We start from the raw sequence: 23,687 nt of genomic DNA on the forward strand, positions 1-23,687 counted from the left end.
TAGCCATAACTGATGGACAGAAATAATCTACCAAAAACTGTGTTTGTTCAAGAATGTCAACTTTTCCCCATGCTTCTGCCTTTAAAACCTGGAAGACCAAAGAGGGGCAAAAATCCAGTCACCTGCCAGATGTGGTGATGCACATCTGGAATTCCAGCACTTTGAAGACAGAGGCAAGAGGATTTGTGAGTTCTAGGCCAGCCTGGGCTACATAGATTATCTCAAAAGAAACAGTTCACAAAAACTAATTGGTGCTGTGAGCATGCCTTAAAACAGCAATGGGCGGTAGACGTAGGCAGGTCTCTTGAGCTCCAGGCCACTCTAGTCTCTCATGTGTTGGCAGCCCTTCCACAGCTACATAGTGAGAGTTTGTCTAAAAACAATTTGCAGGGATCTTTCAGAACTAACCATTTAGTGCCCCCTAGTGGGTAGGTGAGAACAGGCCAGTACTTACTTGTACAAGTTCAGAGTTTCAAATCCTTTTTTCTTTCTTTCTTTGAGACAGTCTCACTATTTAGCTCCTGGAACTCTGTAGACCAGGCTGACCTTGAACTCCGAGCTATACCTGTCTCTGCCTAAGTGCTGGTACTAAAGACATGTACCACTATGCCTGGTATCACATTCTTGTTTTTGATGACCAAACCAAATAGTGATTAAAAGCCCCAGTCATGGAACCCAACAAGGGCATGATCCTGAGAACTTAAAAAACGTCATCCTCTCGAGTCCCATGTGTGCTCTGGGACACATGCCTTCCCTCACTAACAAGAATACCAGGAAACAAGAATAGAAGTAGGGTCACACTTTCTAGCCCAGGCTAGCCTAGATGGAAGCATCCTCTTGTTTCAGCATCCTAAATGCTGGGGTTGGTCCCAGGTAAACTACAAAGTTTCCATTTTTCTAATACTCAACTTCAGACTGCTTCCTGTTAACCAGCCTCTGCAGACATCACATATACTGACCAAATGCTAAAATACATAGGTTAACGAGTTTTAACAAGAAATAGAGGTATTAGGGGTTCATGAATGTATTTGAGTTCTGAAGAGCATATTGGTCAGAGGCAGGATCAAGACATCAGCAGAACTAGTATTGGTAGAATGGATAGAGACTAAAATACATCTTGGGTTGGAATAAGAGCTCAGCCAGGTGGTGGTGGGACACGCCTTTAATCCTAGCACTTGGAGGCAGGTGGATCTGAGTTCAAGGCCAGCCTGGTCTACAGAGCAAGTTCTAGGCCAGGCTCCATAGCTACTGAAAAACCCTGTCTTGTAAAGCCAAACAAACAAAAGAGCTCAGTGGTTAAGGGCCCTAACTGCTCTTCAGGAATACACATGGTTTTGTTTTTTAAGGCAGGTTTCTCATTAAAGGCGTGTGCCACCAGGATGGATTCTCAGAACTCACAATCACTCCTGTCCAGCCCCTGGGATTCTAACACCCTCTTCTGGCCTGATACAGAAGTGAGGCAAAAGCCATAAAACCCTTTCTTGGTAACGTGTTTTAATGTAGTACCCAAGATTCCAGCCTAACATTACAATATAAACTGTAGCCCTCTCTGGCCCCTAACTCAGATCTTGACTTGTGAGTGCTGGCTAAAGGTGTAGGAGAAACCAGGCGCAGGGAGAGATCTTTGTGTCCTTGCTTACTTTGCATTTCTTGAATCCATATTAGAGCACACAAGGTAAAAGACACAAACTTACAAATAGGTCACGGAGTCACTTGTACTCAGGTTTTCTCAGGAACACAACTTTTAAGATCTCTGTAGCTCGGGTGGGCAATTCCACATCAGCCAGGGCTGCATGACTTTATATCAAAAACCACCAACACTGTTAATTTTTTTACTGATCAGAAGACCCACCACCCTCAACTGAATACATTATAGCTAGTTGCAATCTAATTTCTACCCTAATTTACAAGTGGCAACCTCTCTAAAACACTAGTATACTTTCCCCCTCAACAACCATCTGTGACTTGAGAACTAGCATGTAAACAGCATTTACACTCAAAGTACCAAAAATTTTTTCATAAACAACTTTATTTATTCATGACACATTATTTAAAAAAAATCCCATCCCCTGGAAATGAGTTAAAAAAAATAAACAAAATCCACCTCCCACCTCCCTGTTCCCACTTCCTCCCATTCCCTCCAAATAAAAGGGAAAAAGGTAAAGAAAAAATAAAACAAAACAAAAACACCTGAAAAACAAAAACACCCCAAAACTCCCCAAAACAAAGTAGTGCATTTCCCCAGGGGTAAGGGGAATTTACACTGGAGCCACTGGGAGCGAGATCTTCCGGCTACAGAAACCTGCAAAGAAAGACACTCAAAACAGAAAAAGAAACACAAAAGGAAACAAAACAGATCACCAGGCAAACTGGAGGGGCAGGGAGCCCGAGGAAAGAAGGGCAGGGTGGGCGTAGACCTGGTAGGACAGGAGCAGGCAGGCAGGGACTGCAAAAGGCAGGGAGAAGACGAGGGAAGGAAACAAGCTGAACAGATTGGTGTCCTTCCAGAGCCCTGGGTAAAAAAAAGCCCTACCACCCGTGCCCACCTACCCTTGAGTAGGCCCAAAGAGGGTGAAGGGGAGCAGGGAAACAGGGAGCAGCTTGCACAGTTGAGATGTGTCCATGGCGAATCCCCAGAGGGAATATGTAGCCCCTGCCCCACTCCCTGGGCCTCCCCTACTCCCCAGAGCAGGTCCCTCCTCAGTTAGTTATGGGATTCTCCCCCCTTCCACAGTATATCTTTTTTTTTTTTAAATATTTTTTTTTCCATCAAGGTCATCTTCTGTTTTTCTTTTTTTTTTTTAATTCTTTTTTTTTTCCTTCTTTCCTCTTTTTTTCCTCTCTCTCCTCCTAATACACACTTTTTTTAGTAAGGGGAATACCATGATGTCGCTCTAGCCCGGCCCCTGGAAGAAAGAAGGAGAGTTAGGTGTTAACATGGTTCCTAGAGAGCTCAGTGCAAGACCCTCCCCATGGGCCCGCAACTGCCCCAGTACCAAAGGGAGCTCTTAAAAGTGAGTGTTCGCTCCCAGGAAAACAACTGGCAAACTGGGGCCTCCAGAAACGGGTAAGGAAGTGCATGTAAGACACTGAGGGTCAAGAAAAAGATCCATTGTCTCTCCAGTCCTTCACAGCTTAGACCCTATCTGGTGAAAAGGCAGGGTTTATCTTAACATACAACTTACTGCAAGGACAGAAGGCAAGCATAGTCACAAGATGGTGCCACTAGGCCCATCAGACAGCTAACCTTGGAACAACCTCAGTCCTCCCACACAGCTGTGGGGGAATCAGCCCGCAGCTGGATGCTTCCAAGGAAGCAACATCTAACCCCCCCTAACTCTGGGAAAAGTAACAATGTCCCAGCAGTGCTCTCCCTACCCGGAGGCCTTACAAACTTAGTGTAAACTTTCACTGCCACCAATACCCAAAGAAAGGAAGCGGAGGAAGGAACATGTCAGAACAACTCTGTCCCCATCAAATTTCTGCTCAAGGAAACAGAACTGAATTGGCCTGCAGCTACTTCCTCCCTCTGAACGCGTGGGAGGACCAAGTCCCCAGAAACCAAAAAAAGAGGACAAGGGAGCGAGGGTCCTCAGATCAGGAGAGGATGAAGCCTAAGGGCTCATGGGAGGCGGGGAAAGAGGAGCAGCCCATCTATCCTGACCTGTAGACTCGACCCCGGGGCCTGCTGTTAAAACCACTGTAGAATCGAGATCGGGAGCTGTTGTAATTGGTAGTCCGGGCACGGTATCGGGCACGCGGGAAACCCCGGTCTGTTGTGCTGATGCCTGGTCTGTTGGTTCGTTTGGGAATCACCTGCACAGGATGTGAGAGAGAAAGACGGAGTAAAGGCAGAGAATCTGCAGAGAGTCCACAGCCAAGGCACTTACTGTGCTTACCTTGATCTGTCTTCCTCTGAACAGGGACTCATCTAAGGCCAGGGAAGTCCTCACTGACTCTTTGTCTGAGAACTCTATATACGCAAACCTGGAAAGAATCATTTGTCATTTTATTGGATTTTACAAGTAACTCACAGGTTAAACCTAACTTATAAATAGTTAATTGAAATTTTAAAATAATTAAATTATTTAAGTACTATACTTATAAAAATTTCCAACTACTTTTGGGCACAGTGAACACAGCTTGCAATCCCAGCTACTCAGTAGGCAGAGGCAGTAGAACTTCAAGTTTAAGGCTAGCCTGGGTGAAAAAGCGTAAAAAAAGGGTGAACGTGTGTGATAGCTCGGATAAGAGCACTCACCAGCACACACCCCGAGTCCCTGGGTTCAATTTCCAGCACAAAAATTAAAGTAACAAGGCCCAGATTTCCATAGAGCCACACCTGGTGCGGCCCTTCTAGCTTACAACGCCGCCCCCCCCCCCTTATTACCCGGACTCTGAAGATAGTTAACAGAAAACCACTGTTATAAACTTGCAGGTAAAACACACTTCTTATAAAATACTAAATGTTAATTTAAGTCTGGCTTGAAGCAGTGCTTCAAGACTTTAATCCTAGCACTTAGAATGCAGAGGCAGAAGCAGGTGGATCTGAGTTTAAGGTCAGTCTGGTCTATAGAGCTGATAGCCAGGGCTACACAGAATAACCTTTATCTCAAAATTAAATTTAAATTAAAATAAATTAAAAATTAAACTAATGTGAGTTCACACTGGTAGCTCAGCAGCAGGGCACATACTTTCAGCATGTTCGAGGTCCTGGCTTCCACTCCCAGCTTGGAGGCTGGTGGTGGTCTGAAAAGCAGTCTGTATTTTAAACCCTGGCTAACAAGATCTCAACTTACTCCCCTACTCACCCTTTGGGATGGCCACTGAATTTGTCACAGAGTATAGTGACACGGTTGACTGAACCACAGCCATGAAAGTGAGCTTCCAGCTCTTCTGCTGTTGCACCATAGTCCACCTGAGGAAAGGAACACTCATTTTACAAGTACTGGGAAAACTGAACAGGCACCCTGCTTAGACGTCTTTAGTCTGGGTCCACGGCACAGCAAATATTGTTCCCCTTTCCTCCAACTCCAGAATCTTACCATTTCATTACCTCTGTCTCCTCATAACCTTCCCCAAGTCCCAAACTGCAAATCAATTCTAGAGATTCCTTTCAAATTATTATGTAACATCCTAAAATAAGAATGTATTCCTGCCAGGTGATAGTGCATGCCTTTCATCCCAGCACTTGAGAGGCAGAGGCAGGCAGATCTTTGAATTTCAGGCCAGCCCACTCTACAGCACAAATTCCAGGCCAGCCAAGGCTACACTGAGAAAACCCAAAATAAGACCATGTATAGTGGCACACACCTTTAATCCCGGGCAGAGACACGCAGATCTCTGTGAATTTGAGGCCAGCCTGGACTACACAGCTAGTGCCAGGTCATCCAGGGATACATAGGGAACCTCCCGCCCCCCCCAAACCCAAACAACAATGTACTGTTATAATGTCAATACTCAGTAGGTTGAGACTGGAGAATCACTTTGAAACAATGGCCAGTCTGGGCTATGTAACAAACCCTACCTAAAATAAAAACAAAAGAAAAAAAATTGAACGCTTCCCAAACCCTATTCAGATTCTTCCTCAATACATACATTGCCAACATAGATAGAACGAGCATCAGCCTCCATCTTCTCCTCAAGAGACATGATCACTGGGCCAGCTTGGAAAAAATAGAAAGTATTTTAAGCAAGCATACTTCTGTTGGATCAATACATATATACCCCCACCACCATGAGGCTAAGACTTGAGGCTGTTCTACTATACCCATTACCTAGAACAGTGCCCACCATATTGTGTAGTGAAACTATCCCCTTTAAAAAAAAATCCTAATTTATATTTCCCAAACCGAGTTTCTATTGAACTGCTCTGGCTGAAATGCCTCAGCGTGAACAGAACTGGATGGACTGAGTCTTCCATTTCTACCAGTTATCAGGATCTTCTAAGCCCTAACCGAGGGGTCTCTAACTGAAAGCATTAGACTTGAAGGTCAAACGCCAGCGGGCGATCTCCACAAGAAGGGTACGGACAGATGAAGAACAAAGAGAAACACATATTAAATGAGACAAAGAAAGGCACAAGAGTGTCACCATCAAACAGCCTGTGTCTAACAAAGGTCAGCAGAACACACAATGGACTATGACCACAGCACCGGCCCAGAAAAATTGCTCCGACAAGCAGCTTCAAGGTTTCGAGCTTCGAAGGCCATACTGCCGGGCACCCCCCGCCCACAATCAACCCAAAGACCCGGACTGTATGTGCAGGAGCCGATATACTCACCATTGCCTGGGGGTGGACTCATATTCATCTGCTTCTCTACCTCGTTTTGTAGCTCCTTTAGCTTCTCAGCCTCTTCCTCCATCTCTCTGACTCGAGCTTTGATCGCTTCTAGCTCCTACAATGAGTGAGCAGGGCATGCAGAAGGTTAACCGCAGACGCAGGGGCTGTGCCGTACATTTTGTCTGGGCCGGCCACAGCCACCCATGCTCGGCCATTTCCCTCGCCTCGTGCGAGAGTCGTAGTTAAGGGGGAAAAAAAAAATAACAGCACAAAAATATAAGCCAAACTACCTTCTCTAGAACCCCCCTAGGTATCCACGAGGCCCCATCCGCCCGCTCACGAACGGCCCCGGCCCGCCATCAGCCACGTTATTCCCCGCCCAACCCCACCCCCCGCCTGCCTCCCTCCCGCCCGAGCTCTGGGCCTCGCATGACCCGGCCCGCTCGCTCGGCCTCCTTCCCTCACCGGGTCCTCAATGGCGCCGTCCCCGGGGTCGGCCTCGACCAGTCCCGGCTCTTCCTCCTCCTCCTGGCTGCCGGGGGCTCCCGAGCCGGGCCCAGGACCCGGAGCTCCGGGGGGGGCACGGGGCCGGGGCGGCTCCTCTTCGGGCTCGGGCTCTGGCAGCAGCTCTCCAGGCTCCAGCTCCTCAGACTCCAGGCCGTTCCCGTAGTCCCCTGCGCCCCCCGGGTCCCCCTCCCCGGCCTCCCCACCGGCCCCGGGCACAAGATGGCGCCGCCGCCCCGGCCCGGAGCCCCGACCGCCCGCAGCCCCCGCTGCTGCTGCCGCCGCCGCTGCCGCCGCCATCGCCGCTCAGACTGGGGCCCGCTGCTCGGCGATTGGAGAACTGTGCCGGCCACGCCGAGGATTCATTAGTCAGTCTGCCTGCCCGTCACCCCGAGCTCGACTACGATTGGGGAATTCTCCTTGACAATCAAATAAGACCCCACCTCCAAGGCGGGTCGCTGCGCCAAATTCTGGGATCCCGGTAGGTGAAATAAGCTTGTCAATCAACACACCCCACCTCCTGTCGAGTCCTTAGGTAACAATACGCCCGCACTGTGACGACTTTCCGCTCCTCCTCCGCCCATGGGCGGGCCGACAACATGGAGGCTGCTCCACGATTGGCCCCAGACTAGCGAGCAAAAATGACCAATCTTCCAAAGGCCTCACTGAAGAGGCCCATTCTCATATGCCGATTGGCTTGTGAGATTCGACGGGATGACACCCGTTGTGCGACAGGTGAACCTTGCTCCTGAAAGGGTTGTGAGGTTTAAAGCTACTGAATTCCTGAGCCGGGCAGGGTGGCGCACACCTTTAATCCCAGGACTCAGAAAGCAGAGGCTGGCGAATCTGTTAGTTCAAGGCCAGCCTGGTTTACACAGAGAGTTCCAGGACAGTCAGTCCTGCAACCCAGTCTCAAAAATCGAAACAAAAACCGGCCAGAGAGTAGGACTGGGGTCACGTAACGCGCCAGTCCCTTAAGTATTTAGGGGTGAGGAGCTGTCTTGACACAAACTACAAACCTCACTAATCCTCACCCAGATCTAGATTGGGAGTTCGGTGTCGTTGTTCTGAATAGATCTTCTGTCTAGATCCTCAACCTTAGTGTCTAGGCAGTCACAGCACCCTCTTTTTCCTGGGCAGCTGAAAAGTCAATTATTGAAAGTGGCCTTAGCCACAGCAGAACTCAGCTAGTTTGCAAGGTCTCCCTCCACCCTTGTCGTTCCATGATTGTATCTGAGGTTCCGATTTTGCCACCTCAGTGAGAATGCCTTCCAACTTTCCCCTCCTGTCTTGAGACAGTGGGCCTGGCCACTGTGCACTTAACGATTTTATGCTGTTTCCTAACTAGGTGATGAGCGCCTGCAGACAAGGGGCGACGTGCTGTTTCTATTTGTATCCCTAAGAGGTGATACTCTTAGCAGAGTACACATGCTATGAGATTATTGGCTGACTGCAACTTTTAGGGGCCACCTTTCACCCTGCATGCGAGCTGGCCCTGGACAAGGCAGGATTCCCAAACTCTAGGAGAAATCCCACGCGTTTATAGGAGTGATGAGCAGTAGTGCTACAATCTGCAAGAGGACTTTTTTGTAGAAGAGACCAAACTACAAGTTTGAGCGGTGAACTTATACAAACACAACCAAAAATGTTACCATGGTTGGGGGGGGGCGGGTTGGGCAAAGAAACCCATAAGCAAACCAGAGTCAGACGGAAGCACCACGCACTACACCCCACTGCCGTCCCCGCTTCTTGCGGTTCCTTACCTCAGGAGATTGGGAGCTGGAAGAAGAGTCAGATTTTTGCTGTGGATTCATCAGGGTTAAATCACAAAAAAATGGGCACTTCTGAAGAAAGTTCTCCAATACTGATTCTAACCAATTCAAAATTCGCAGGGTTTGCTGGCACCCAATTTAACAAGGCAATACCTTTCTGTTGTGATGGCGTGGTTTTGAGACACGGTCTCACTACTTCACTCTGGCTGGTCTGAAGCTCAATATATATGCCAGGCTGGCCTTAATCTCACAGAGATCAGCCTGCCTCTACCCCCCAAGGACTGGGATTAAAGGTGTGTGCTACCACGCCCATCATTAAATACCTTTTAATTCTACTTTCCAGCAAGCCCATGATTGTATTAACTGCCACTGTTTCTTATATTGGATTCTGACCTGAGTAGGAAAGAGCTTCCCAAACCATATTCCCCTAAATCCTTTGGAGTTTATTTTGTTTTTCCGAGACACGGTTTCTCTGTGCAGCTTTGGCTGTCCAAAAACTCACTCTGCAGACCAGACCAGGCTGGCCTCAAATGGAGATCCACCTGCCTCTGCCTCATAAGTGCTAGGATTAAAGGTGTGTGCCATCACTGCCCAGCTTTTTTTTTTTTTTAAATTATGTAACTCAGTCTGGCCTCAAACTTGAGATCCTCCTCCCTCAGCCTCCTGAGGTTATGATTTTCTCAACATTGTGATATACATCTGTAATCTTAGCACTTGAGAAGTTGAAGCAGGAGGACATCATAAGTTCCAGGCCAGTCTGAACTACACAGAGAGTATCAGAGTGAATTATAGTGGTATATTATTTGTATTTTGCCTGAAGACCAGAGGCAAAGCTAAAGCCAGGAGAAAAGTCTTAACCTCAATCAAGGCACTGTAAACCAAGCACTAAGCCTTGTGCTGGGACTAAAGGCACGGCTCTCTAGGACTGGGACTAAAGGCACGATTCCCTAGGACTGGGACTAAAGGCACGATTCCCTAGGACTGGGTTAAAGGCACAATTCCCTAGGACTGGGATTGAAAGTGTGAGATACCACCACCTGGATTTGTTTCTGCATTGATCTTGTGTAGCCCAGAGTAGCCTTGAACTCACAGAGATCCATCTGCCTCAGTCTCCCAAATCCTGGGATTAAAGGTATGTGTCACCATTACCTGACCTCTAGTGGCTTTAGCTTTGCCTCTGGCCTTCAGGCAAGATTTATTTATTAAAATACAAGTGATAGATAAACCACTACAGTGAGTAGCTAGAGCTATACTGCAATAGCCTGTCTCAGAGACAAAACAACACAAGAGTGTTTGGTCCTCTTATAGAGGACCTGAGTTCGGTCCCCAATACCCCATGCTCATAACCACCTGTAGCTTCAGCTCTCTTGGTGTCAACATCTTCTGGCCTCCACAGGCACCAACACACATGCATATACTCTCCCCCCCCCACCATTAAAAGTTTTTAAATCTTTAAAAACAAAATACCTACAGAGGCAGGTGTGGCGACATACTCCTGAATTCTTAGCACTTGGGAGTAGAGCAGAAGAATTCGTTTAAGGCTAGCCTCAACTATATAGGAAAGTTGAGGCTAGCTTGTGCTACATGAGACCCTGTCTCCAAAAAAAGAAAGAAAAAGAAAAATCCCTTTAAAAACTCCCTACACTGTCTGCTTTAATACATAAATTATATTAAGAATGACACTGAAAATTATAAATTCCAGAGACAAAAATGTAGGCAAACTATAATATCCAACAAAACATTATTTTGCACCTGAGAGGTTATACATATTATGCAAATGTATGTATTTTGTACCTTTTGTGAGGTACAAAATATTCTTTTTTTTTTCTTTTGGTTTTTCCAGACAGGGTCTCTCTGTAGCTTTGGTGCCTGTCCCAGAACTAGCTATTGTAGACCAGGCTGGCCTCGAACTCACAGAGATCCGCCTGCCTCTGCCTCCCGAGTGCTGAGATTAAATGCGTGCGCCACCACCACCCGGCTCAAAATATTCTTAAACTTGCAAAAATAATGCCAAGCCAAAGCAGCAGAATATAAGATTATATATCAAGTACATGTGCAATTGTATCTGATTTCCTCTTTTTCTTTCTTCTTAAGACAGGATTTTTTTCCCCTTTTCTTTGGTTTTTCGAGGCAGGGTTTCTCTTTGGAGCCTATATTGGAACTCACTCTGTAGAGCAGGTTGGCCTCAAACTGAGATTCACCTGCCTCTGCCACCTGAGTGCTGGAATTAAAGGCATGTGTCACCACTGCCCAGCAAGACAGGATTTCTCTGTGCTACCCTGGTTATCCTGGAATAAATTTAGAGATCCACCTGCCTCTGCCTCCCAGGTGCTGGGATTAAAGGTGTGCGCCACCACCGCCCAGCGGCTCTTAATATTTTTAATGAGGTGTCTAGAATAGTGTAAAACTCTAATTGTGGCGTGCATTATTTTTCACTGGATAGCGCTGACATAAGACTTGGAATCTTATGGTATTCTTTTAAAAACTTATTATTTTGATGTGTATGTATATATGTGCCTGTGTGGATTTACGTTTAACACTTGCATGTAGGGGGAGTCCCCAGAAGCCAAAAGAGGGTGTCAGATTCCCTGGACCTGGAAGTATAGATAGTTGTGAGCTGCTCTGTAGATGCTGAGACGTGAACCCAGGTCCTCTGCAAGAGCAGTTGATGTGGGATGTCCTTCTGTATATATGTTGCTTTTGTTGGTTGATAAATAAAGTTCTTTCAGCCAATGGCTTAGCAGAGCAAAGCCAGGTGGGAAATCTGAACAGAGATATATAGAGAGAGTTAGACGGAGTCAGAGAGGCAACATGTAGCTGCCGAACGAGAAAGACACCTACCAGTAGGCCACAGCTTTATGATACAGATAGATAGAAATGGGTTAATTTAAGATGTAAGAGCTAACTAGAAATATGCCTAAGACATTTTATATTGTATTTACAAACAGTATTGTAATTAATATAGTTTCTATGTGATTATTCGGGGCTAGGTGGACAGGAAATGAATAAGCAGTGTTCATTAGATAAGTTAGATATAAAACTTTAGACTCACAAAGATAGAATAGATGACAGTATTTTCCTTAATTTGCTAAATGTAAAAGGACTAAATATTGTAACTATAATTCTTGCTAGATAATTGTTTTGCTATATGTAACTTTACTATGTTAAAGTAAAAACCTTCTTTTTTATTTAGACAGATAAGGGGAGATGATGTGGGATGTTCTTCTATACATGTGTTGCTTTTATTGGTTGATAAATAAAGGTGTTTCAGTCAATGGCTTAGTAGAGCAAAGCCAGGCAGGAAATCTGAACAGAGATAGAGAGAATAGGTGGAGTCAGAGAGACGCTATGTAGCAGCTCAAGAAGCAAGAGGTAAGCCGGGCGGTGGTGGCGCACGTCTTTAATCCCAGCACTCGGGAGGCAGAGGCAGGCGAATCTCTGTGAGTTTGAGACCAGCCTGGTCTACAAGAGCTAGTTCCAGGAGAGGCTCCAAAACCACAGAGAAACCCTGTCTCGAAAAACAAACAAACAAACAAACAAAAAAAAAACAAAGAAGCAAGAGGTAACAAATATAATTGTCGTAAAATATAAATTAGTAGAAATGGGTTAAGATGTAAGAGTTAAGGAACTGGAGAGATGGCTCAGAGGTTAAGAGCATTGGCTGCTCTTCCAGAGGTCCTGAGTTCAATTCCCAGCAACCACATGGTGGCTCACAACCATTTATAATGGGATCTGGTGCCCTCCTCTGGCAGAACACTGTATACTTAATATATAAATAAAATCTTAAAGAAAGGACAACATAAAAAAAAAAGTTAATAAGAAGCCTGAACTAATAGACCAAACTGTGTTGTAATTAATATAGCTTCTGTGTGATTATTTGGGTCTGGGCAGTCGGAGGACAAACGAGCAGCTTCTGCTTACAAGCAGTAAGCACTCTTAACTGCTGAGCTATCTGTCCAGCCCCTCATCCCTATCTTACAGAGATCCTGGTATCTTCTAATATTGCCTGACCTTGCTTGTGTCAACGTCTTGGCTCAGACCTCGCATGGAAGTAGAATACATTTAAATGAGAAAGGGCTGCTGCCAGGGCTGCTTAATTTCAGTTTTGATTGGATAACTTTAAAACATTTTATTTAATTTATGTATTTGTCTGTGTGCTCTGGTGCCCACAGATACCAGAAGGTGACTAATCTCCTGGAGCTGGAGTGACAGGTGGTTATGAACTACCCAACACAATACTGGGATCTGAACTCCGTTCTTCACAATCGAGCAGCAAGTGCCCTTAATCAATCAATCATCTCTTTAGCTCCGCCGATTGGCTATTTTTTCTTTTCACATATATTTATTTGAGGTGGGGAACACATGTGTCCGGGCACTTGTGTGGAGGTAAGAGAAAAGCTTTCAGGACTTGGTGGTCTTGCCGCCTTGTGGGACTGAACTCAGGCTGCCAGGCATGGTGGCAAGCACTGTTAGCTACTGAGTCATCTCACTAGCCCAGTGAGAGAATAATCTTTTCATAAAGGGTTTGCCTATGTAGCCCTGGCTGGCTTAGAACTCATATGCAAACAGACTGGCCCCTGACTGTTGGTGATCCTCCTGCCCCTGGAATACTGAGATTACAAATATACATGCCCTCCACTGGGCTTGACTGGTTAGCTATTTCAGAATGTGCTTTAAGGTGCTGTATCAGATGTTTATGTTCATTACTCCTCCCAAATCAGAACATACTGATAGCAGAAAGAACAAAATCTACCCACTAGACAAAAGCACAAATGGTATCTTGATGTACTCTTGTTGAAGTCTTCGTTTAAATAGGAAACACACACACATACACACACACACAAAGTATGACCCTTCACACTTAACACACTATCTTCATGAGTTTTACAAGAAAATACAGAAACTTTTTAACATGCTAATGAATGTTTTCAATTACCCCATACATGGTTTACTGTTGCCTTGGACATGAGGGTCCCCTTGACCATCTGATTTAAAATTAGAATACATACATATTTCCAACCTTGCTTTTCTTAAAGTATTTTTAGACATGGTCTCACACTAGGCCAGGCTGGCCTTGGACTTCCGGAGATCTGCCTGCCAGTGCCTCCCTAGTGCCAGGATGAAGGTGTGTGACACATCTTTCTTCATAGTAGTTACTATCTTCTAACACGTTATGAAATCTTTGTTTCCCTTCCTAGAGCGTAAGCAAATTGTGAGCCGAGGTGTCTTTCTATTCTTTTTGCCTGCATGCCTAGCGCTGTACTAAATACACACCAAATATTTGAACATTTTCTCTAAGAGTGAACAACAAGTAGAAAACAACCATATAGTTCGTTATATTATGTTTTCTGCTCAAAATTTCTGTTGTTTCTGTGTCTGTGTTGAACACTGGCACTGAACTACCAATCCTCCTGCTTTTATCTCCCAAACGCTGGGACTATAACTAGCATCTAGCTTCTGGTTGTGTTTTTATTACTTATATAGCTCCCCATAACCACATCCAGACATGCTGGTATAAGCCTAGAATCCAGAAACTGTGAGTCTGTGGTTAGTCTGAACTACAAGCAAGATCCTGTTTCAAAAGAGAAAAGAAGCCAGGCAGTAATGGCTTTAATCCCAGCGCTTGGGAGGCCGAGGCAGGTGGATCTCTTTGAATTCAAGGCCAGCCTGGTCCACAAAGTGAGTTCCAAGACAGTCAGAGCAGTTACAGAGAAATCCTGTTCTCAAAAAAATATATATATAAATAAATAAAAAATAATAAGAAACAAAAAGCAAACATACTATTTATAAAGAGTATCTATAATGTACCCATTTGTCAGAAACTGTAGGGTTTTGGTTTTACTATTTCCCTGACAATGAGTCTTCTCTTGCAGCCTGGACTGGCTTGGAGCTATGTAGTACCAGCTAAACCTACACTTGAAATCTTTGCACTAGAATCACAGCACAGCCAGAACCACCCCAACCCAGCCTCCCTACACTCTCAGTGCTCAGAAATTGTAACTAAGTGCTGTCCAACTTTGTTAAAAGTGCCATCTGGATGAGTGGCATTTACAGAGAACGTATATAAACAGCCGTCCGTCCCTTTGGACGTCTACAGTTCAGCAACCAGACCATCATAAAGTAACATTTGGACTAAATTCTAGTGAAGCTGATCCAGCAAACCTAAGACCGTCTGGATCCCTACTTGGTATTTCTAAAAGGACAGGGCTAGAAAATATTCCACTTGCCAGCAGCTGTGTCACTGAGCATCTTTTCAGAAAACTGTGCCTTCCAAGGAACTGGAAAGCTTTGACTCTCACTGTTTTCCAGTTTTCTGGCTGCCCAGAAACTCACAGCAGAGGTCACAGCTTAGCTTTTGCTTTTTTTTTTTTTTTCAAAGGTTTTCCAAGACAGGGTTTCTCTGTGTAGCTTTGGCTGTCCTGGAACTCGCTCCGTAGACCAGGCTGGCCTCAGCCTAGCTCTTGTATTTGAGAATATTACTTAAGAATGACCTTCATTCATTAATTCCCCTTTTGTTTTCTGATGATTGTTTGGAGACAAGGTTTCATGATGCCTTGGCTGTCTTTAAACTCACAATGTACCTGGGTGGCCAACCTTCCTGTCTCCACCTCTTACTGCTGGATTGCAGTTTGCCACCACACCAAGCCAGGATATTGGGGAGGGGACTGGAGTGTGTAGGGGGGCTCCCAATGCACCATATGCCTATACCATTTGGTAGAGTCCTTAGACTGAGTGTTTGGCCAGGTTAGGGTATTGTGATTTATTTTTAATCTCAATACTTCCCCAAATCCCTGTAACTCTAATTATTTCCCTTGACAAGGTTATGTTCATAAGAAATGGCTGTTTAGGGAATGTTCTAAAACCCAGGCTGTACAATATAGAAGTCACAAAACCCTGTTCAGTACTTCTCGTTAAATTTCTGGGCTTTATTTATTTTTAATACGACCATTACATATTACACAAAAATAAAAGTCAAATGAACTTGGCATTTATAAATTATTAAATAAAAATACAGGAATATATATTTATATTTATAGAGCTTTTTCTCTTCTTCTAAACTAACCAAATCTGTTCTCCTGCCGTTTATGATTTAAAAAAAGTAAAATAGAGTATGTATGTCCTAGTGTGAATGGGGAGTGGGGTTAATAATCTCAGGGCTGCCCCACTTCTGCTCTTTCCTTGGCCGATAAGCTAAGTCCCTATTTGTCCCTTTGGGCTTGGAGAGCAGGAACATCCTCTCCACCTATTTAGTCTTTGAAAAATTATGTCCATTTCCCTCAATTTAAAAAAATGAAATGGACTTAAAAATTGGGAGCCATACTCAGCCCTCTTGGCCAAGAGCTATTCCAAAGGAACGATATGGCTCTCCAGACAGTCCCTGGTTTTCCCTGACGGAAGTCTCTGGGTTTCTGCTGGCCCTTAAGGGAAGCGCAGGACAGGTCACACCTCCCCACTTGGTCCCATCTGAGCTAAGCTTCTGGGAATCCTAAGAGCCTCTGTTCTCCACCCTCGTGAAGGCTTGTGAGCAGAGCATGCTGGTAACCTGGCCATGGTTCCCGGCGTCTGTGTGCTAAAGGCCTCCAGGAATGCTAACTTGGGTAGGTGTCCTGCGGGAAGGGTAGAGCAAAGCACCTTCCCTGAACTTGAAGGAGCACAGGCTCCCCGTGGAGTGGATGGTCTAGTCAGTGGTTTTCCAACTTTTTTTCAGCAGCAAAGCCCTTACCACAAATAAAATCTTACCCTGAACCCCGATACATACATAAGACAGCTACATCGGGAGCTGTTCTGTCTGAGGGCAAATCGCCCAGTCTGTGCAGCCCTCCACTCCCTCACCTCCTTAAGGACTCCTGAGGAGACAGCCCCTAGAACACTTCGGGGCTCTGCCAAGCAGTTTGGAAACCACTGGCCTGGTTTGTCCTGAGCAAGTCGGAGCCTTGCACCCCAACTGCTTGCTACAGATAGCTCTGAGTTTTCTCGGATCAGCACACCGACTGGCACATGCAGCCTACCACACCCCCCCACAGACACTATGAAAAAGTGCAACCCTCTCCAAAGAAGAGTCTGGACAAAACACCTGAGGCCAATTTGGTCCCACATTCTAGCAAGCACAGTATGATGCCACATTCTCGGACCAAGTGAGAAGTAGTCGAGTCAGCTGTGGTCTAGCTCAGCCGAGCCGCGCTCAGCATCGCAGCTGGGGTTCAGAGCACTGTGAACGAGTCAGCAGTGAAGAGCAGCGACGCTCGCACCTCGGAAAGTGCAGCAGTGAGGTCTGGCTCAGGGCATAGTCCGGATTTGTTCTAGAGGACTGGACTGCGAGCTCTAATGCTAGCGTCATCAGAGACTCCGTGTTGACAATACCTATGCAAAGAGCATGGCTTCAAAGGAAACATACATGTGTTTAGGTCATGGTAGGTACTCTAGAACCTATACACCTGGTCTCTGATAAAGCAGCACCAGAACCTGCCACACAGAATTAGCCAGTCAAGGAGTATCTGTCACCATCACACCCAAGGGGCTCAGAGCTGGAATGGTCCTCTCAAGGCATCGCGTCTCACCGAGACCTTGGGACCCAAACAATTCTAGATCGGCATTTATGTCCACATCCTCTAAAGGAAAATTAGAGCCCCAATTTAGAGTTTCGGCTGGATAGAGAGGTTCCAGAAATAGGCAACACTTTAGGCACCATTGTGCCCCCATTGGAGGGGAAGGTGGCAGGCAGGTCCAACTACCAAAGCTTCTACCCACGCAGGCTCCACAGCCTTGCCCTCTGTCAGCCCAAGTGCAAAGGTGCACACAGCAGGGGGCCGATGAAGATCAAGGCTGCAGACCTTTCTCTCCACAGCCTGCCAACAACTTCCGGCAGTGCCAGCGTCCTCATCTAGATACAGTAGTCCTCCCTCGGCCTGGAGGCATAAGGTCAAGGGCAGGGACAGCGGGGAGAAGGCCAGTGAGCTGGCCCTTGTTCTTGTCACTGCAAGAAGGAATGTTTTCTCGAAATATCCCATCACCAGATTTGACAAACAGCCCAGCATGCACATGAGCGTGCGTGCATGTGCGACATGCACACGTGTGCCCATGCAGCCCACAGCCATAGCCATTCATCCAGTCCTAACCACCAAGCTTCCATTCCAAAGGGAGGTGAATTCTAGGTTCTTTAGACCCCATTCATCTGGGGGGGGGGGGGAACGACACACAATTCTTGAAATAAGTTCACCTTCCTTGGAGCCTCCTACCTCTCCCCAAGTCCTGCGATGACTCCATCTGAGCTCCTGGCCTTGAAACATTCCTCAATGTTTCTTCTTGCCACCTGCCTGGCATGCTTGGCTCCCTCACACACTACCTTCCCCTGTCCTTCTGTTCCACGACCATCCAATTTCTTCCAAGGGCATCATTCTCTGTTCTGTTCCAGCTCTCCTGGCCCCCTAGCCACACCTAGCCCCACCTGGCCCTAGACTTTCTCACTTGCTGGCAAAAAAGGCCCCTACAGTTACCAGGGCCCCCAGTGCCACAGCCCCCGTCAGCACTGTCCTCACTGATGCCCAGTTCCCCTCCCGCAGACGCCGTGCCTCCTCCAGGGCCCCGTCCCCGTATAGAGCTGTGAACTCCGCCTGTGGGAGAGAAGGGAAGTAGAGAAAGGAGGAGAAAGGGATATCAGGAAAGGGGAGTGGAGAGAAGTGGGAAGGAAGAGTTCCAGTTCCATCCACTGTGAGCACTGCCCACACCCAGTCCCTCTCGCCAAAGATCTACTGCCTACATGCCCCTCGGAACCCTCTAACCCCCTGCCCAGGGTACTTGGCTACTTTGCACTGTCCGCATCAAGCGAGCCCCATCTCTTCCTTGGCAAACAATTCTGCTCAGAACTGGCATCCTTTGCTAAGGCTTGCTTAACCACAACCCATCCCTGGTCCTCCCCACTGTCCAGGCTGTGTACTCAGGGGCGCACCTTTTCTCTGAAGGCTCTTTGGGTACTGTTTATAAAACTCTGTATTCGGTCGTCTGCTTGGGACCATGAAACCCATCCTGCGCTTACTGCATGGTAGCCCTGGAGGACAGTTAGCTTGATGCTTTCAGTCTGACGCCACTTAAACAGGGGAACTCAGCCCCAATGGCTCCTTCCCAGCACAAATGCCCCAGCCTCCAATCAGAGGCCCCATTTTCCCATGAAGAGCAACTTTGCAGAGGGATGTGTAGGGCAGCAATTGAGAAGCTTCTTACCCAGCCCCCACTGCTGTGGATCCAGTCGGCCAGGCGCGTCTCCAGGTAGGCCACCATCCAATCCTGCACTTGTCCCACCAGCGACTCCATTTCTTTGTTGACACTTTCAGCACACAGGGCAGCCCCAAAGACAAAGAATGCCACAAGGCGGCCCCAGTTGGGGCCCCCTTGGAAAAGTTCGTCGGAAACCTGGGTGAAGCGTTGCTGGGCCGAGCCTGGGGTCACGTGTAGCTGGGCGGCCAGGTCGGAGAAGGTGCGCCGAAAGCGTGTCTCAAATTCGTCTCCAGCAGCCCGCATGGCTTGGTGCAGCGGGTCGGCTGCTGGGCCCTCCCCAGGGCCAGCTCCACAGACATAACCCTTCTGCCTCAGCTTATAGCCTACAAAGTCAGCCACTAGAGCCCGTGTATCTGGGGCTGAGGCTGGGGTCGCCATCCGGGCGGCTAGAAGAGGCAAGGATGACAGACTGACATAAATAGATAGAAAATATTAAAAGAGACCCAGAGGGGACATTTCCTATTTGGCCAACCTCCTGGGATAGGTGAAATGCCCAGAGACCACTAGACAGGGACAAGCAAGAGCAAAGGGTTTGTCATGGGGTGGGTTCAAGGCATAAGCAGCTGGCCATGTATTACATGTCAAATCAAATTTTAATTTTAGACTACTTCAGATTCCTTTCATATGACAATACCAGCTGTATGCCACCTCTGCGCCCCACCCCCACGGTACACACCTTTTTGGCTATAGGAGGAAGCTTAGGACCTCCCCAGGAGCATAATGTGAAGATGTTGACAGAAGCACAGGTAGGGAGGCGACAGGGACTAAAGAGCAAGATGGGGAAAGCAAGGGCTGTGTGGGGCAGAAAGGAAGAAGACACTTACCCAGCCTGGATGGCAGCTCTTAGGACCCAGTGCTGGTGGCAGGGAGCTCCCTGCTGAGGCCTTTCATCCTCCCGGCCAGAGTGTAGCCCTGGAAAAGGGAGGGAGAGAGCAGAACTAGATGAAAAAGGCCAGGGATCTGGGTCTGGCCCGGAAAGGGCTGGAACTGCAGCTCCTGGGACTGGGCCCCAGCTTCCAAGGCTTTGCCAGCTGTGTGGCCGATTCCATGTTTAATGACTGGCCTCTCGGGAAACCCGGGTCCACGGGCTTCCTGCCGACACCATCTCTACTCCCGGTTCCCCCAAGTGCAGCCCAAAGACCCAGCTCCTCCCTTTCTCCCACCCGTAGCTGGTCTCCAACCCCGCCCGCCAGCCAGGTTAGGGAATCTCACGGGTCAGGCCGCAGCCGGGATCCGGATCCGGTTGTTTCCTGGTGGAGGAACTAGGAGGGAGGGAGGGAGGGAGGGAGGGAGGGAAGGAAGAAAGGAGGGAAGGGGGGGCCGAGGGGGGGGGGCCGGGGGGGGAGGGCCCGGCGCCGGGTGATGATGGGACCCAGAGATGCGTCCAGAGAGAGGGGCGGGGCTGGGAGGCAGGGCTGGGAAGAGCCACAACTCCTGGAAGAGAGGGCCATTGAAAGGCACTTCGGAGGCCATGGTGACCGGAGCCGGCCGGCTTGCTTGCCGAGCCCGCAGCGTAGCCAGAGAAACACACCCGGCCTCATCATCTCGGTGCAAATTCAGCATTTCCGGAAGGTTTGTCCTGTTCATACACTTGTTGAACTTCCAAGCTTTGGATTATGTGCCTGGGGAAAGAAGAACAGTCCCCTTTAACCTGGGAACAGCACCTTACCCTTGTGGGACTATTAAGAGACACGAAACAGAAACCTAGTTTCCCTCCGGACCCTTAATGCAGTGGGCTCTCCCTGGACTGGAGCCTCAGCTGGGCACCAGGGCGCGAGGCCTTGCATTGCAGCGTCCACAAGCACCCTTCGTCTTTTGTAATCAGATTGATTTTTATTATGTTTTGCCCACCACATGAATTAATTCTCATTATTTAAAAGGGTCAAACAAAGGCACAAATGGACTCACTCCTACTAATCATACCCACCCTCCCTAAATGCAGGTTGCCAAGGTTAAGGTTAATACCTGTTTTACAGATTACATGTATCTATCTTATACGTGGATATATATTTATGTTTATATTTGTCTTTTGAGGCTGGGTTTCTTCTCTGTGTAGCCCTGGCTATCCTGGAACTCACTTCATAGACCAGGCTGGCCTTGAACTTGCAGAGATCTGCCTGCTTCTGTCTCAGATATGCTAGGATTAAAGGTCTAAATCACCCTCAGCATATGGGAGGCAGAGACAGGCAGATCTCTGTGAATTTGAGGCCAGCCTGGTCTACAAAGCGAGTTCCAGGACAGTTACACAGAGAAACTCTGTCCTGAAAAAGCAGAGCAAAGCAAAACGAAAGGGGAAAAACCCCTCTAGCCGAGACCAGAAAGAGGCAGCCAATTGTGTTGCTTTGCTTCCATTTTCTTGCTTCCCTTGCTTCTCCCATCAGCCTGGGCACCCATTTGTGCAGACATCAGGGAAGCCACAGCGAGGGTAGCAGCAACACATTGTGGGGTCTCTCTCTCTCTCTCTCTCTCCTTCGTAGGTGAGTCTGACCTTGAACTCACAACCTGTCTCTGCCAGCTTTCTAGATTGGCGTCATTACAGACGAGCCACAGCACTTTCTTTACATGTGTAATTTTCGTTCTTACATCATCTCTAAGTTACTTAGCCCTTATTCCATGAAAAAGGAAACTGGGGGTTGGACAGGTTAAATCATTTGCCCAAATCCACACACCAAGGAGAGCAGTTAGGACTTAATTCTGCATCAGTCTAGCCCATGAGTGTGAACTCTGACAGTGCACTGTCTTAAGATGGCTGTTTCATCCCTTGGCAGTCAATGCTGCTCTTATAGTTGGAATCCACAGCAATTTCGAGTTCCTACTCAGTTCTCTGACTGTGAACATACAGCCTATTCCACTCTTTCACGGTTATATCCTTCCACCCTTACTCATTTCTCCTTTGTTCTTGGAGTGATCATTCTAGATGCCACCAACAAGACACACACACACCACACACACCACACACACACATACACACACATACTGTTTTGTTTTTAAAGCAGGTCTAGCTCGAGGCTTTCATTTGCAATGTGGTTTACTCTAAGACATTTACCTGACATGAATATACTTTGGGGTTGTGTTCTGCCGTGAGGTCTTGCGTAGTCCAGGCTGGCCTTGACCTCATTGTGTTGATGAAGAGAACCTTGATGAACCTTCTACCTGCACCTCTTGATCAGTGCAGGGATTGCAGGAGTACCCCACACTGACTTTGTTATTGTTGGTGACCCTAAGAGACCCTAATATGCTTCTGTCTGACCTTTGATTTTTAAGCTCTTCTTTCTTTCTTTCTTTTTTTTGTTGTTGTTGTTGTTGTTTTTCGAGACAAGGTTTCTCTGTGGTTTTGGAGCCTGTCCTGGAACTAGCTCTTGTAGACCAGGCTGGTCTCGAACTCACAGAGATCCGCCTGCCTCTGCCTCCCGAGTGCTGGGATTAAAGGCGTGCGCCACCACCGCCCGGCTGATTTTTAAGCTCTTTGACAGCCAGGGCTGTGGTTTATTCAAATTTGTGTCTTCATGTTCAAATAAGCCAACAGGGGGCTGGAGAGATGGCTCAGTGGTTAAGAGCATTGCCTGCTCTTCCAAAGGTCCTGAGTTCAATTCCCGGCAACCACATGGTGGCTCACAACCATCTGTAATGAGGTCTGGTGCCCTCTTCTGGCCTGCAGACACACACACAGACAGAATATTGTATGCATAATAAATAAATAAATATTCAAATAAGCCAACAGTAAGTATTGACTAAATGAATCAATTGACACCTCTGGCCAATCTCTGAGCAGTTCCAGGCAGATGTTTAAAGATTGCTGCTGTTGCTGTTCAAGAAATAAACACTAATTTGGAAGAAAGATTCAATGTCTGTGTGAGCACTCAGAACAGAATTGTCAGACAGCAGTTTATGTCTAGTTCAAAGCTCTATAGCTATATATCTTCCCAGCCCCACACTACAAAGCCAAGGTATGATACAGCAAACTGTAAACAGGACAGCATGGCCTTTGCCAAAAACTCCAGGTCGTAAACTATCCGGGAACCTCCTTGGTTTTACTTCAGTGACATGTTATTTTACCAGCATGAGGAGGATCCCTTTAAACTGCCTGACTGTAAGATTAATTAGCGTACAATTATTTTACACCTTAAGACATAAAGTATGTTCATGCATTTTATGTGTGAAATAAGAAACAAAACTCAATATGGTTTTTAAAATGAGTCCTAGCTAGGATTGCTGTGTTTAATGTTGCTGTGAAAGCACACACAGGGGTGAATGTGTGATAATAAGATTGCCTAGGTCTCACAGTGTAATAATAAGATTGCATAGGTCTCGCAGGGATGAATGTGTGATAATAAGATAGCATAGGTCTCACAGGGGTGAATGTGTGATAATAAGATTGCATAGGTCTTGCAGTGTAATAATAAGACAGCATAGGTCTCGCTGTCTGTTTCCACTTAAGGCACTTCTGTTGTTTGGTTAAACCATCCTGTTACAAATCTAAAGACTTCGTGAGCTCAGTGGCAGAGTATTTGCCCAGCATGCACGAGGCCCTGGGTTCAAACCCCAGCACCACAATAAATGAATTTAGAGATTTCATTTTTACTCTAATATTTTCTTTTCTTTTTGAGACAGGGTCTCTCTACATAGTCATGACTGCCCTGGAACTCACTTTGTAGACCATGCTGCCTTGAGCTCACAGAGATCATTCCTGGTCCCATTTTATTATTTATTTATTTATTTTGAGTTTGTTCTTTCTTTCCTTCAGTTTTTGTTTTTTGTTTGGTTGGTTTCTTGTTTTTGAGACAAGGGTTCTCTGTGTAACAGCTCTGCCTGTCCTGGAACTTGCTCTGTAGACCAGGCTAGCCTTGAACTCACAG

General features: G+C 46.9%; 1 protein-coding gene across 3 annotated transcripts; it reads right to left on the bottom strand.

The window, feature by feature from the left end:
• Positions 1-2,010: 2,010 nt before the first annotated feature.
• On the bottom strand, positions 2,011-20,133 carry LOC130884627 (polyadenylate-binding protein 2). Of its 3 annotated transcripts, none has more exons than XM_057785735.1 (7): positions 6,749-7,111; positions 6,284-6,398; positions 5,599-5,666; positions 4,812-4,918; positions 3,900-3,987; positions 3,665-3,816; positions 2,011-2,906 (listed from the first exon to the last, which is right to left on the bottom strand). In XM_057785735.1, the coding sequence occupies exons 1-7, from the start codon at positions 7,085-7,087 to the stop codon at positions 2,867-2,869; spliced, it is 909 nt and encodes a 302-aa protein (XP_057641718.1). In that variant the 5' UTR covers positions 7,088-7,111; the 3' UTR covers positions 2,011-2,866. The 3 variants fall into 3 exon arrangements, with proteins under 3 accessions (XP_057641718.1, XP_057641720.1, XP_057641719.1); XM_057785737.1 differs by lacking the exon at positions 6,749-7,111 and adding an exon at positions 6,574-6,645; XM_057785736.1 differs by lacking the exons at positions 2,011-2,906; positions 3,665-3,816; positions 3,900-3,987; ... (2 more) ...; positions 6,284-6,398; positions 6,749-7,111 and adding exons at positions 15,462-18,170; positions 18,778-19,217; positions 19,656-19,743; positions 20,044-20,133.
• Between the last annotated feature and the right edge of the window lie 3,554 nt (positions 20,134-23,687).

Source organism: Chionomys nivalis, chromosome 12, assembly GCF_950005125.1.
Source record: "Chionomys nivalis chromosome 12, mChiNiv1.1, whole genome shotgun sequence".
In the NCBI taxonomy this organism is placed as follows: Eukaryota; Metazoa; Chordata; class Mammalia; order Rodentia; family Cricetidae; genus Chionomys; species Chionomys nivalis.